The 13,762-nt window shown below is 51.3% G+C and overlaps 7 protein-coding genes across 7 annotated transcripts; 5 read left to right on the top strand and 2 right to left on the bottom strand.

Moving 5' to 3' along the window:
* Window positions 1–275: 275 nt before the first annotated feature.
* N7484_005115 (uncharacterized protein) lies at window positions 276–2,645 on the top strand (the record flags this gene model as incomplete). The annotated part of the gene is made up of 1 exon (XM_057115535.1): window positions 276–2,645. The coding sequence occupies one exon, from the start codon at window positions 276–278 to the stop codon at window positions 2,643–2,645; it is 2,370 nt and encodes a 789-aa protein (XP_056975675.1).
* Window positions 2,646–2,959: 314 nt separating this feature from the next.
* Window positions 2,960–3,382, bottom strand: N7484_005116 (succinate dehydrogenase assembly factor 4; the record flags this gene model as incomplete). Its single annotated transcript, XM_057115536.1, has 1 exon — window positions 2,960–3,382. One exon carries the CDS (start codon window positions 3,380–3,382, stop codon window positions 2,960–2,962), a length of 423 nt encoding a protein of 140 aa, XP_056975676.1.
* Window positions 3,383–3,636: 254 nt separating this feature from the next.
* On the top strand, window positions 3,637–5,176 carry N7484_005117 (acetylornithine transaminase; the record flags this gene model as incomplete). The annotated part of the gene is made up of 3 exons (XM_057115537.1): window positions 3,637–3,750; window positions 3,809–4,048; window positions 4,112–5,176. 3 exons carry the CDS (start codon window positions 3,637–3,639, stop codon window positions 5,174–5,176), a joined length of 1,419 nt encoding a protein of 472 aa, XP_056975677.1.
* A 428-nt stretch (window positions 5,177–5,604) lies between these two features.
* On the top strand, window positions 5,605–7,105 carry N7484_005118 (battenin family protein; the record flags this gene model as incomplete). The annotated part of the gene is made up of 3 exons (XM_057115538.1): window positions 5,605–5,746; window positions 5,809–6,547; window positions 6,598–7,105. 3 exons carry the CDS (start codon window positions 5,605–5,607, stop codon window positions 7,103–7,105), a joined length of 1,389 nt encoding a protein of 462 aa, XP_056975678.1.
* Window positions 7,106–7,409: 304 nt separating this feature from the next.
* Window positions 7,410–9,315, bottom strand: N7484_005119 (uncharacterized protein; the record flags this gene model as incomplete). Its single annotated transcript, XM_057115539.1, has 7 exons — window positions 7,410–7,465; window positions 7,532–7,869; window positions 7,922–8,178; window positions 8,246–8,342; window positions 8,398–8,697; window positions 8,764–9,153; window positions 9,221–9,315. The coding sequence occupies 7 exons, from the start codon at window positions 9,313–9,315 to the stop codon at window positions 7,410–7,412; spliced, it is 1,533 nt and encodes a 510-aa protein (XP_056975679.1).
* Window positions 9,316–9,710: 395 nt separating this feature from the next.
* Window positions 9,711–10,535, top strand: N7484_005120 (uncharacterized protein; the record flags this gene model as incomplete). Its single annotated transcript, XM_057115540.1, has 1 exon — window positions 9,711–10,535. The coding sequence occupies one exon, from the start codon at window positions 9,711–9,713 to the stop codon at window positions 10,533–10,535; it is 825 nt and encodes a 274-aa protein (XP_056975680.1).
* A 936-nt stretch (window positions 10,536–11,471) lies between these two features.
* Window positions 11,472–13,457, top strand: N7484_005121 (putative lipase; the record flags this gene model as incomplete). Its single annotated transcript, XM_057115541.1, has 1 exon — window positions 11,472–13,457. The coding sequence occupies one exon, from the start codon at window positions 11,472–11,474 to the stop codon at window positions 13,455–13,457; it is 1,986 nt and encodes a 661-aa protein (XP_056975681.1).
* Between the last annotated feature and the right edge of the window lie 305 nt (window positions 13,458–13,762).

Below are 13,762 nucleotides of genomic sequence, written 5' to 3' on the forward strand. Positions count from 1 at the left end.
ATCCACCTTCTCATCAACTTCTCATCGGGTATCTTCGCGATCTTCGTGGCCTGGCTCGGCGCATAGGGACGGTTACCTCTGAAAATCCCGTCGCGTTAGCTTCCTACCCCTCCACAGTCCTTATTACCCCCACGCGACCGACAAGTTCCGTTTCCATCCCGATCGAAATCTTCGCTCGAACCAAACCACCCTGCCGGAACTCCTCTCCACCAACCACCGTGGCCCCCATCCCCAAAGCTCTCCTCCCAAACGGCCACCCGGGCGGGAAATGGGGAATGCCTCCTCTGTCGGCCTACACTCCTTTCGAATCCTTGCTCTTCTTTCAGTCCCTCGCGACCTCTGACGTGCGCCCGGCAAGCTTTGCGTCTATCTCGAGCCTGCTGAGCGACAACCCGTTAGTTCGTGAAAATGTCGCGTTTAGCGCCGATCGCTTAAGCCCAGAGGCCTTAGAAGACTTGTATTCAACCTTGCTCCGTGATGGATTTGATCGAGACACGACCAAAGGCTCCAATGGAGTACCAGCAGAGAGTCCGAACGCAATTAACTCGAAGAAGCGAAAGATATCTAGCCCACGACCAGAAGGATTGTCAGATGGAGTCACCCATGCCGTCCGGGTGCCGGAGCTGGTGTCGCATCTCTACGCACGGTACAGAGAGTTAGTGACGAAGGAAATCCGAGAGAGTGAAAGAGAATACGATGCAATCCAGGACCAAATCCAACGCATCAAGAAGGAGGAGGAGAAACCACCGGCCCCAGCCGAAGCAACGACCGTTGCTACGCCGCCAGTCGCAAAGCCAGAACGCCCAGAACCGATGGATGTGGATGTGAAGCAGGAAACCCCGCGACGCGAACGCCCTGGACCGATAGCTATCCCACCAGCCGCAACAGCATTTGGAAAAGCTACGGCGAAATTGCCTAACAAGGCACCTGTACCGGCTCAAAATTCAAAAGAAGGCCAACCTCCACCTGCTCAGCCGTCTGGCAAACCCATAGCACCAGTGCCACAATCACAGCTGCCACCTTCAGCTGTTCAAGCCGCACCGAATGCCCTGCCATCACCAATCGCGCCCCGGACTCAAGTAGCTCCTACAACGCCTGCTCCAACACAGAGACCTACTGCCGCACACCCCTCACAAGTCGCACCGCGCCCGATCACTGTGAAGCCTGGTGTTCCTGACATTGCCTCGACCCCTCAATCAACTCCTGCTCAGTCAAGCTTTCAGCAATGGCAGCTTGATCCGCCTCCCAAATCTCCATACTCCGCCATTTCACCTACCACTACCCCACAAGTCAACTCCACAGCCGCCAAACAACCTTTACCACCCCCCGCCATACCCGCAAGTCAGCACAGGCCCTCGGTCCCCACTATACCCAGCACCCCGGGGCCATCAACATCCGCTGCTCAAACCCCTGTTCCTATCGGTCGTCCGCACATCTCACAGACCCCGGGTGTTGTCATCCCTTCGTTCTCCGAATCACGTAGTTCACGGCCTCGGCTCTCGATTGATACCCCAGGCTCCTCGACACCATGGAAGCGAACCCCACGTTTGAGCATTCCGGACTCCCCGGCATCGCCAGTCCGTCCTCTGCCCGAAGATGTCAGTCCAATAAGCGAGAGAGCACCCTCGCCCGATGGCATGGAGATGTCACCTCCCCGGGGCAAGAAAACTCGCCGAGGACAGGCTGCAGATCAGAAACCATCTGCAACACCTAAAACTGAGAAACCTTCTTCCACGCGGAAGAGGCGTGCCGTGAGCTCCGCCTCTACACAGAGCCGAGGGCGATCCGTAGCATCGCGTGGCAGGTCTCCTCTGCAGACGGACGATGCAGAGCGTGACGTGCGCTCCTCGAAGCGCCAGAAGGGTACGACAACAAGCGCAGAGGAGACTCCAAAGGCTCGTTCCAAGCGCAAGCGAGGAGCCAGTGAATCTGCGGAGCAAGAATCTGCTCCTCCAGAAGCCATTAAATTTGACTCATCACGATATGTGATGTGTGCTCGCGGTTTCCATCGTACCGCCGGGACAATTCTGAACGACGTGACCACCCACAAGCTTGCCTCTATTTTCGCCAAACCGTTGGGTGAACGAGATGCTCCAGGCTACCACGATCTTATCTATCGACCTCAGGATCTCAAGACGATCAAGTCTGCTGTTCACCAAGGCAGCAAGGCTGTGGCCACGGCAACAGAGGCAGTCAGCACTCCCGCGGGTGACAGTGAATCTCCTGCACCCGTTGCTGGAGCATCATCTAAAAACAATGCACTCATGCTGCCGAAGACGGAAGACCTCCTTCCTCCAAAGGGTATTGTGAACTCGGGACAATTAGAAAAAGAGTTTATCCGCATGTTTTCCAACGCTATCATGTTCAATCCCGTTCCTGAACGCGACTTTGGTCCTCATTTCCCAATGATCAACGATCGTGGCTCTCGCGAGAGCTCTCAGTCAGGCGATGGTGATGAAGGCGGCATCATTCAAGATTCTAGGGAAATGTTTGAAGATGTCGAGCAAGCCGTCATTCGATGGCGCGCTGCTGAACGGGCCTCGGAGCGAGCATCGGAGGAGTTGGCTCATAAGAATCTTCTTGCCCTTCGCCGTCCGAGTGTCAGTGATATGAATACAGATAGTGCCGATGATGCCAAAGGGTGACGGATGGATTTTACCCATGTATAACTACTGTTTATGATTTGTGTGTTTGATTAGAAGCGAATTGATATTTTCACTGGAAGCTTTCGGCTACCAGCAGTCTTGAATCCATGCATACAATTCCAAAGTAGGAAGATGTGAAATTGGAAGGTCATGCGTTTCCATCAAAAGTGCAGGCGTTTTGATTCATCCATCAAATGCATAGAATTCGGTATTTACATTGCCAAGTGTCTCTTGATGCAGAGAAAAAGGATCGATTATTTCCCAACGCCAGCTTAATGCAATCCACGAGGATTTGATTGTACAATTTCGACCACTTAGAAATCGGTCACCCGGCCACCATAACTCCAATCACCACCAGCACCCCATCGCAGGGGCTCGTTCTTGGGTCCTCCGACCTCGCCGGTCTTGGGATTCGTCTCGCCCTCGAATTCAGGCTTCAAGCCTTGCGGCGCATCGGGGTGAAGCTCTTCGCCACTGCCATTGACCTTGATCTCAGTCTTGGGCGACTGATTGACTTGCGGTGTGCTGAAAGCGCCTGTTGATCGCTTCTGGAGCTCTTCAAAGATTTCCTGCTCTTCTTTGGGGAGTCGTGGGGGAGCGGGTCCCTTTGCGAAAGCAAAGGCAGGCTTGCCGTCTCCGTTGGCGTTGCGCAATGCGCTGGTGGTGGAAATCGGTCGGATGGCGACCCGGCTCAGGGAGGAGAGACGTGCACGGGGGAGAGCAATCGAGAACAGCATTGTGAGAGGGATTTATGAGTCACGAATAGACGAAGGTTCAAGTTTATGGGCGCGCCCTGCGGTAATAATGTAGGCTAACCGAGAGTCATCGGGAAGTGACGCCGATTCCTGACTAAGGTTTGCGGATCCCGATATCGCGGGTCTTTTTTATTTCCTCGGAACATCTGCGATCCGATCGGACGTTCTCTTTTGACTCTTCTCTTGTTGCTTCAGGTTGACGATTCATTCATTTGAAAATCATTTACTTGTTCACTATGTCTGCTCTTCGTGTGGCCGCGCGCCGCCTGCCCCGCGCAACCAGGCTGGTCCCTTCGGTTGAGTCACCGATCCAGCGACGATTTGCGACCTCCAATGCCGCTCAGGCCAAGGTAAATGAATTGAGTCCCATATAACCAATGGCGGTCTATGTGACTAACTGGATTATAGAAGGAGGCTACCCTGCCTAATCCTGACCCCTCGGCCGACTCGGTCACAGCGTCCTTCATTAAAGAGCGGGCTCCGTTTATGGTCCCGACCTACGTTCGCCCCCCTCCTATGATGATGAAGGGCCAGGGCTGCTACCTGTGGGACATGGAGAACCGTCGATATCTTGACTTGACCTCGGGAATTGCGGTCAACTCGCTTGGTCACTGCGACCCGGAGATCGCCCAGATCATTGCGGAGCAGGTGCGCACTAATTGGATCTCCATGAGCCTGTGGGACAATTGCTGATTTAATATGACTTTATAGGCCGAGACTCTCATCCATGCTTCGAATCTTTACCACAACCCCTGGACGGGTGCTCTGAGTCAATTGTTGATTAACCTGACTCGTGAGTCAGGTGCTATGCGCGATGCCTCGCAGGTCTTCATTTCGAACTCCGGAACCGAGGCCAACGAGGCCGCCATTAAGTTCGCCCGCAAGGTTGGCCGTACTATTGATCCCTCCGGTGACAAGCACGAGTTTGTCTCATTCCACAATTCCTTCCACGGCCGCACCATGGGTGCTCTGTCTGCCACCCCCAACCCCAAGTACCAGACTCCCTTCTCTCCCATGCTCCCGGGCTTCAAGTATGGCAACTACAACGATATTGAGCAATTGCAGACCCTCATTACCGACAAGACCTGTGGTGTGATCGTCGAGCCCATCCAGGGTGAGGGCGGTGTTAACATGGCTACTCCCGAGTTCCTGGTGGCCCTGCGCAAGCGTTGTGACGAGGTTGGAGCCGTCCTGATCTTTGATGAGATCCAGTGCGGTCTGTCCCGTACCGGTAGCCTCTGGGCTCACGGCCACCCTTCGCTGGCCCCCGCCTCGGGCGAGGCCGCTCACCCCGATATCCTCACCTCTGCTAAGGCCCTTGGCAACGGTATCCCAATTGGTGCCACTATTGTGTCCGGCAAGACCGTCGGTTCGCACATTCAGACCGGTGACCACGGTACCACTTTCGGTGGTAACCCTCTGGCCTGTCGTGTTGCTTACCACATTGTCGCTCGTCTCGCTGACCCTGAGCTCCAGGCCGCGGTTCAGGAGAAGTCCGATCTGTTCGTTGCGGGCTTCAAGGCTCTCCAGGAGAAGTATCCCGAGGCCATCTCGGAGGTTCGTGGTCGCGGTCTGATCTTGGGTCTGCAGCTATCCTCAGCTGTTGGTCCCAAGGCCGGTGATATCATCACTGCTGCCCGTGAGCGCGGCATGTTGATTATCACTGCTGGCGATGGCTGCCTTCGCTTCGTTCCTGCTCTGACCATCACTGCTGATCAGATCAAGACCGGTCTGAACATCCTGGAGCAGTCTTTGGAAGCGGTGATCAAGTCCTAGACGATCGCTTTTGGTCTGATTTTGAATGTCCCTGATGTTTTATCTGCTGTTTGATATACCATTTCGTTGATTTGGAGCGAAGCGTATATTTCTGTTTTCCTTTTTGGGATCCCACTGTTTTTCGGACGAAGCCTTGCATAGACACAGGTACGATAGAATAGAAAAAAGTCAATGATTTAAGTGGAGTGACACTATCCCTAATTCTGCCAAGGCGGGTGCCGTACGTACTCGGAGTTAAAGAGGAACGCGCGTGGCAGTGGATCCCGTGGAACCCATCCATCATCTGCCGTGATAAGCGTTCTGTCGCTCTCTGGCCCCAGGGCTGACCCCTGTGCAAATTAGACTGATACCATGATCCTAAATATCTCCGGTTCCCATCATATGTAGCCTGTCTATTCTCCCTCACGCGACCACCTACTCTACCCGGAATGCCTCGACTCGAGTCTAGCGGGGACACCCCGATGCCCCTCGAGGAGACGTCACCCTCACGCTGGTCTCGTTTCTGCGACCGGGTCAAAGGATCCTTCAGCGATGCAGACCCTAGAGTTTGTATCGCTTTCTGGCTATTCGGTGCGTCCATACCAATTAGATACCAGATATCCACGACGTCACTAACCTCAACCTCTAACCAGGCCTAATCAATAATGTCCTCTATGTGATCCTTCTCTCCGCAGCTCTAGACTTGGTCGGTCCTGATGTACCCAAAGGCGTTGTTCTCCTCGCGGATATCATTCCAGCCTTCGCGACGAAATTGATCGCGCCGTACTTTATTCACCTGGTCCCGTACTCCATCCGAGTCGTTATCTTCGTATTCCTATCGGTCGTCGGCATGCTGGTCGTGGCGATGAGCCCAAGCTATACAGAAGGCGGTGCGATTGCATCCAAGATTGCCGGTATTATCTTGGCTAGTCTCTCCGCTGGTGGTGGAGAGCTTAGCTTCATGGGCCTTACCCATTACTATGGCCAGTTCAGTTTAGCAGCTTGGAGTAGTGGTACCGGTGCTGCTGGTTTGGTCGGCGCTGGGGCCTATGCGTTGGCTACCAATACCATAGGTATCTCGGTGAATGCTACGCTTTATGCATCGGCTTGCTTGCCGGCTATCATGGTGGTGAGCTTCTTTATTATCTTACCCCGAGACCCACTGCGCACGGTATCTCCGGCTAGCTATCAGTCCGTCGAAAGAGGCGAGCACCCGAGTACCGATGAAGCCGATGAAGCTGGCATTGAGTCTGAGCGTGAAGAGTCGGAAGGACTCCTGGGTGTATCTGTTCATTCGGATACCCGGAAATCAGTTCAGATCAACGTCGAGGCTTTTTGGTGGGACCATATGCAAAGGAATCTGCAGCAGCTAGGAAAGCTCTTTTTCCCATTGTGAGTTCTCGGAAGTCGATTTCCATTTCAGTTCTAATTGTTGATTACAGTATGCTGCCATTACTCCTGGTATTCATTGCCGAGTACGTGATCAACCAGGGTGTTGCTCCAACACTTCTGTTTCCTATATATGAAAGTCCCTTCAAGGACTTCCGATCCTTCTACCCGGCCTATAACGCCATCTACCAAGCCGGTGTCTTCATCTCACGCTCTTCTACCCCATTTTTCCGTGTGCACTGGCTCTACATCCCCTCTATCCTACAGGTACTTAACTTAGTCCTGCTGAGCCTGCACTCTATGTTTAACTTTATTCCTAACGTCTACCTTGTCTTTCTTGTGATATTCTGGGAAGGTTTGCTTGGCGGCCTTGTGTACGTCAATACATTTGCAGAGATTAGTGACCGTGTCCCGGAAGAGGAGCGGGAGTTCTCACTTGGCGCGACGACTGTTAGCGACTCGGCTGGCATTTGTATTGCTGGATTCCTGAGCATGACGTTGGAAGTTGCTCTGTGTAGGTTTCAAATGTCCCGTGGTAGGGAGTACTGTCGAATGGTATAGATAGTTTTCTTGCTTGAATAGAATGGCTTATTGGTGTCCAAGATCTTATTAATCTAGCAAATGACCGCCTAGGAAGCCATGGCTCTATGCCATTTCTGTATGCCACGTCTGTATGCCAGCACGTTGATCTTGTATGTGGTCAGCCAGGAAAAGGTGAAGTGAAATTGTAATCAACAGAAGAGTATTATTGGAATTGAGAAAGAGGGTGTTGTTACTCACCTTCAGTTTATTGACATTTCTTGGCTTGCCCAATTATAGGCCTCAACATCGACCCAAGTTCAGTCTTTATACATCATCAGCTTTACTACGCATGCTCCTCTTGATCACGGTCTGCAACCCGTTGTAGTTCCAAGTAGGCATCTAAAGAAAGATCATCTGTTATCCATTTGTTTTCGTTGATAAACAGAGTGCTGGTAGTAAACTTACTGGCCACTTTCCATCGAGCACCTAAAGATTGTAGCATTTCTTCGCAGACAGCCTTTCCAATGGCATACTGTGGAGCGCCATTCTCTAAGCCCATCCACGAGAGATTTGCAGTAGAGCTATAGATACAATTCAAGACTAATGGCGACACTAACTCCATAGTTTGTGGATTAAGAGATTGCCTGGCATCTCGAACGAATAATACCACTTGATTGGAAGTGTCTTTCAACATTTGAACACTTCGTTGCATAATCTCCCGGACGCGAGTGGCTATTTCGATACCAAGGTCTTGCTCGATGTGCATATCACAGGAGTGATGGTTCGCCAGCTTGAACAAAGCACTAGAAAGAGTCAATATGCGTTGATTTCACGATACCGTGCGGAGTGTTTCACCTAAAGCATATTGCTGCTGCAGTGGTAAATGGGTTCGACGACAAGTCTTGGCTTGTAGTCAAGAGTTGCAGAAACGCAATTAGTGTCTGCGTGAGCCTTTCAAAGTTGTCTAACACATATTCAATCTCCATGGATGTGTCGTTGCAGTGTTTGACAACAAGGCCGAGGAGGTTAGATGCCTGCGCTAGGCGTGCGAAAGGACTAACTGGAGTGTCGCTGTTTGATGAGAGTAGCACACGCTCCGGGCACATCATCTCCTAAATAAGCGGAAGAGTGGGGTTAGTATGAGAAGTGCACAACAGGATACCAGTTAAAGAGGCTCACCCCGCTGTCCCAAGCATCATCACTCGCTGGGAGTAGCGTATCTTTATTTGGGTCTTCAGTACACAGCGGGCGATGGTCAGAGCCAATCGCAATGTACCTAATCGCATGTCAGTTTCTTGTACCAAGGGGACAGTTTCATCTGGACTCATCACCTATCAAGAATGACAACCATCCACCACACCCGCTGTCTTTCCTCCCAATCGACCCAACTTCGGGGAGTGCCAGCTAACTGGGGTGCCAATTTGTTATGCAGGCCGAGGGCAACACCCTGTCGTGCGCAGCTGCTGATGTTGAGGAATGCAGCTGGGAATATCCCATGGCCTACTTCATAGACACAAAGAAGAAGGCCGGCCTGGACTGCGCGGACAGTGATGATTCCGTTGAATTCGAGCTCTTGGCTCAGTTTCTTGGTCACATTGTAAAGATTTGAATGGCCCTGGCCCTGGTCGTAGCTGCAAATGAGTTTCATACACATTATCAGGAGTAGTGCATCTGATTTCAAGAGCCTGGGCTCGCACTTAGTGATGCGGTCCAATCGTATTTTGCTCACAATTGGCATCCAGGTGTGTACCGAATCAAAATAGCGATATTTGATCTCTTCCATGTCCGAAAGACTAAGCACGCTAGAGATGTCCTCTGGAGCAGGAACATGATTAGAAGGGTTGGGGATATTGCAAGTTGCGCTGGTGTCCGAGTCAATATAAGAGGCTACTGCTGACAGGTCATGATAAAGCACATGCTGTGCCGAGTTATCAGGATTGAGTAGGTCGTTTATGGAAGATGCAGCTGGTGTCAGAGTAACCGGCGTCAGTCGCTGCTCAAGTTCTTGCACCCGACTGCGTAAATCCTCGAGCTCATCTCTGTAATTTATTTGCGAATTATCTGAGTAATCGCAAACACGGTTGTGCCTAATTTCGGATTGACAGCAGTAAGTATGTATGACTCTATGAGTACCAAGGGTGTCGGGAAACGGACCTAGTACATAAGCTACACTGTGGAAGACCCTTATCACAGCCACGCTTATTCTTCTTGCACGAAGCGCAAGCCCGAGGAGCCTCGCCAATATCCATAATTGCTTTCCTGATTCCGAAAGATGGGTAAATGGTTTGAGTGAGACTTCGATGCGGCCGCAAGTGGGGCATTCGCCTCGGAACAAACATTATACGGGACCCATCGGCCGCTCGTCTTTTTGGCTAAGTTGTGGCGGGTAGATTTAGTGCGGCCGCCATAGTTAACCATGCACTCGATACATTGACTACATCTTGCGGCTGCTCAATCTCCTCACCATCATCAGTTAATGACAGGTCAGCGTGCGGCCGTGCTCATACCATTGCCACTTACCACCCTCTCCATAGAGATTGAGAAAGTATATAAGATGCCGTTCTCCCGCCATGTATCATTTCTACTCACCATCGATCTCAATTGAACATTTCCTTTACTATACCTCTTTCTCTGAGACACTAAGATGACAAGAATTTGGTTCATCACTGGCTCCTCCCGTGGCCTCGGACTTGCAATCACTCAGGCTGCTCTCAGCAATGGTGATAGCGTTATCGCCACAGCTCGCAAGCCCGAGCAACTTGCCGGGCTCGTTCAGAAATACGGCCCTGATCGGATTCTCGCGCTTGCCCTTGATGTTACCGACAATGATCAAGCTATCCAAGCTGTGAAGGCTGGCCATAAGAAATTCGGCCGGATCGACATTGTCGTCAATAATGCCGGTTACGCAAATACCGCTTCAGTCGAGGACATCGAGATCGAAGATTTCCGCTCTCAACTTGACGCCAACCTGTTGGGCGTAGTCTACGTGACCAAGGCAGTCATTCCTATTCTTCGAGAACAGAGATCTGGCCATATCATCCAAGTCTCCTCACTTGGGGGACGTTTAGGGGCACCGGGCCTTTCCGCTTATCAATCTGCAAAGTGGGCCGTCGGTGGATTTTCGACAGTACTGGCCATGGAAGTAGCTCCTTTTGGTGTTAAGGTTACCGTTCTTGAGCCTGGTGGCATCAGGACTGATTGGGCCGGGTCATCAATGAAGATTCATCCTGTGAGCCAACCTTATCAAAGCTCTGTTGGAGCTTTCATCGAGGCTCATCGGAGCTCGCCTGGAACCGAACCATCCATCCCAAGCAAGGTTGCAGGGATTGTGCTCAAACTGTTGGATGAAGCTGAGCCGCCTCTGCGCCTTCTTATAGGGCCTGATGCGGTCAAGTATGGAGGACAGGCTGCACAAAGTTTGTCTGCTTCAGATGAGAAGTGGCGCGAACTGAGCCTTTCTTCGGTATAGAAAGAACGTTGAAACATATATCACTCTGAATGAAAAGGGGCACTTGGTGGACACATGTACGGCACAAGTTCAATTGTTTTATTTTTCGGAATGGGAAGAAATATCATAAATCTGCATTATTCAGTCCAGAGGGAAACCCGCCTATTGGGTGCCGAAGCTAACCCAAAATGTGAGCCGATCGCCTTTTAAAGCCGTAGTTGTTCCGCCACTTCCACCATTAAGAATTCAAGAGAAACCAAATAGCCGACGTGGGGTAATTGTGCCAGTGCAAGTGTCCATTCAGACAATCTGAACACAGAAGGAAAGGCGAGTCAGCTGATGGCGTCACTGTGCATGTGATACTGACATGTGATTGTCAACATTTCTTTCTCCTCTTTTCCTCTTACACATTTAATCGTAAGTTGTACACTTGTGGTTTGTTTTCGTTTTGATTCTCTTTTGCATCAGTTCAGGAACCGGAGTTTTCCCTGGGGTGGCTGTACAGCTGCATAGTTAACGCCGCGGGAAATGATAGGTACGGCCCTTGATGATCACCAATTGAATTGACATTGACTCGCGGGAACAACAGACCACGTCTTGGGAAGACCCTCGACCAGATTTCGCAAATTTCAAGTCTTTGCGGTTGTTTCCTTCTGGTCGGTATATTTGCTGCGGTAGGTGATGACGTCCTCTATAGATACCTCGGGTCAACCGTTAATTTGCAGTAGAGGGAACAAACATGGTCCGCCACTTCTGCGCACAATTTCCACCCGCTTCGCGAATAGATTAACAACCTGGCAAACGACCACCATCATCTTCCTGTGCCTATATGTCAGTCGCAACTTCGCCAAGATTGTGGGGCTGGAATGTCCAGAACCACTAGCCAACCTCTATTCCCGATCCTTCTTCCGAGCAACATGGATTACGACTGGGCTGGATGCGGGATTTTGGACTGCAATGTCTATCAAACCCAAATGGCTGCGAGATATCGCTTCATTAGTCTTCACGGTCTACTACCTGATTGCGGCGGAACAGGCGGATGAAAAGGTGCGGCGGGTTCGTGCAACGCTGACCCTGGAACATATGCGTGTGTCGTGGAACAAAGCGACCAGCCCTTATCTGTGGGCGATGGCGAGCTTGATGCGCCCACGAATGACACGATACTCACCACGAGCTATTCGCATCCCTCGCCCAAAGCAATCCGTACACAGCGACCCTGTGAGTGCGTGGCTGTATTTTGATGGGCCTTTGAGCGCCTTGAAAGAGCAGACCTGCATTGTTCTGGATGTGCCTGGTGGTGGCTTTGTTGCCATGGGACCCCGCAACTCTGAAGACAAACTTTTGTCTTGGGCGGGGAAACTGAAAGTACCAGTACTCAGCATCGATTACCAGAAAGCGCCGGAGTATGCATACCCATACGCGCTGCACGAGTGCTACGATGTCTACCATACCATCGTGTCTACCAATGGTCGCTGTGTGGGGCTGAGCGGGCTGACCCGCCCACGAATTGTTGTGACAGGTGAAAGTGCAGGGGGGAACTTGGCTGTTAGCATGACGTTGATGGTCCTGCAATCCTCCGCGGCTCAAGGTTGGCGGAATGAAGACATCCTTCCTCGACCCGATGGGCTTGTATTGGCCTATCCAGCCCTGAACGTGAAAGTAGAAAGCTGGATGACGGACGAACAGCTGGCATTGATTCAGGATAAAAGTTCTCGAAAAAATGTGCTGCGGCAAAAACAAGACCACTACAGGAAGCTCACCCCGTTCACCTCACCGGGTCACTCAGTTGAAGATCTGACCGCCATATCCCCTCCAAAACAGGCGGATGAGAATGAGGAATCCAATATAGCAGCTGAAGCTGCCAACGCTCTTCGCGACAAGTTGAAAAAGAGCGAGGAGCTCAACGGTGAAAACCCACCCACGAATAGCGAGGTCAAGCCGCTCAAGACTCGACTGGCAGTCTCATCCATGATCTCATACGTGCATGATAGAATACTTGCACCTGAAATGATGCGGGCTATGATTATTTTATACATCGGACCGCATCAGCGACCGGACTTCAACACCGATTTTCTTCTATCCCCAGTCCTTGCTCCGGACGAACTACTCTCCCGGTTTCCCAAAACGTACATTTTCACTGGCGAGCGCGATCCATTGGTTGATGACACAGTCATCTTTGCAGGTAGGCTGCGCCAAGCGAAGTTGCAGTATTTCCAAGAGCGCCAAGACCTCGGACTTGAAAAGTCTCAACGCAAGTTCCGAGAAAAGGACCACGTGGAGGTTTCGTTGATCCCCGGCGTCTCACATGGCTTTCTTCAAATGGCAGGCTTCTTTCCGGATGCATGGAAGTACATAAAGCGCAGTGCATCGTGGATTGAGACGCTTTTTGAGACAGCCGAGCTGCACGAATCTGAGTATAGCCTTCTTCAGATGTCTGGTAGCTCCAGAATGAGCGCATCCCAAAGATCAAAAAGCTCATCAAAGATCAATGGCGTTTCGAAGGGCCACCGAAATTATAACCATCGCACTATGACAGCAGAGTCATCCGCAGATGAAGACAAACCACTTGAAATCGGCATGACCAAGGCGTCCTCCTTATCATTATCTACATCAGACTTGGCAGTTCGTCGAAAGAAATCTCGTTCCCCCTTTGCGTCTTCCAGGCTGGCCGGGTTCACAAGCTTAGAAGATGAGTCCGCGCCCGAGGCGGATGGCGGCTTTCTTGCGAGACTCAAACATCTGGATATGAAATACAATCACCACAATGATATCGACCCGGAGGATATCAACAGTGCTCCCCAGAGCCCTTCTGCTTTCCGTTCCCGTCACAGGAGCATTTCATCTTTGGGTAGCGAGGAGGATATATTAGACCGTCGCATGAACGGTTTAGCTGGTGGACTGATGGGAGCACATGGAGAGGGCGTGCAGACACCTGGCCCATGATTTGCATCGATAGACATGATTGACGATTACGAATGATCCCAAGGGACACCCCCTAGATTGAATATACAATGATAGACAGCAACTTGGATACATTTCCATTTCATGAGCTATACTATTGCCATATATCGCGGTTTCACATGTGATTCACATGTGACATCCACTGACATGTGAAAGGCATCTGCACTGAATTAGTAACCGGTCTCTCTCGTGAATGTGGGCCGATGAAAAGGGCCAGCGGATTAATGAAACCCCGCAACATCGGCCTCTTGGGTCCTTCTCAAATGCAAACAATGCAACAGCATCTA

Source organism: Penicillium longicatenatum (genome assembly GCF_028827895.1).
Source record: "Penicillium longicatenatum strain IBT 33135 chromosome Unknown contig_2_segment0_segment0, whole genome shotgun sequence".
NCBI lineage: Eukaryota > Fungi > Ascomycota > Eurotiomycetes > Eurotiales > Aspergillaceae > Penicillium > Penicillium longicatenatum.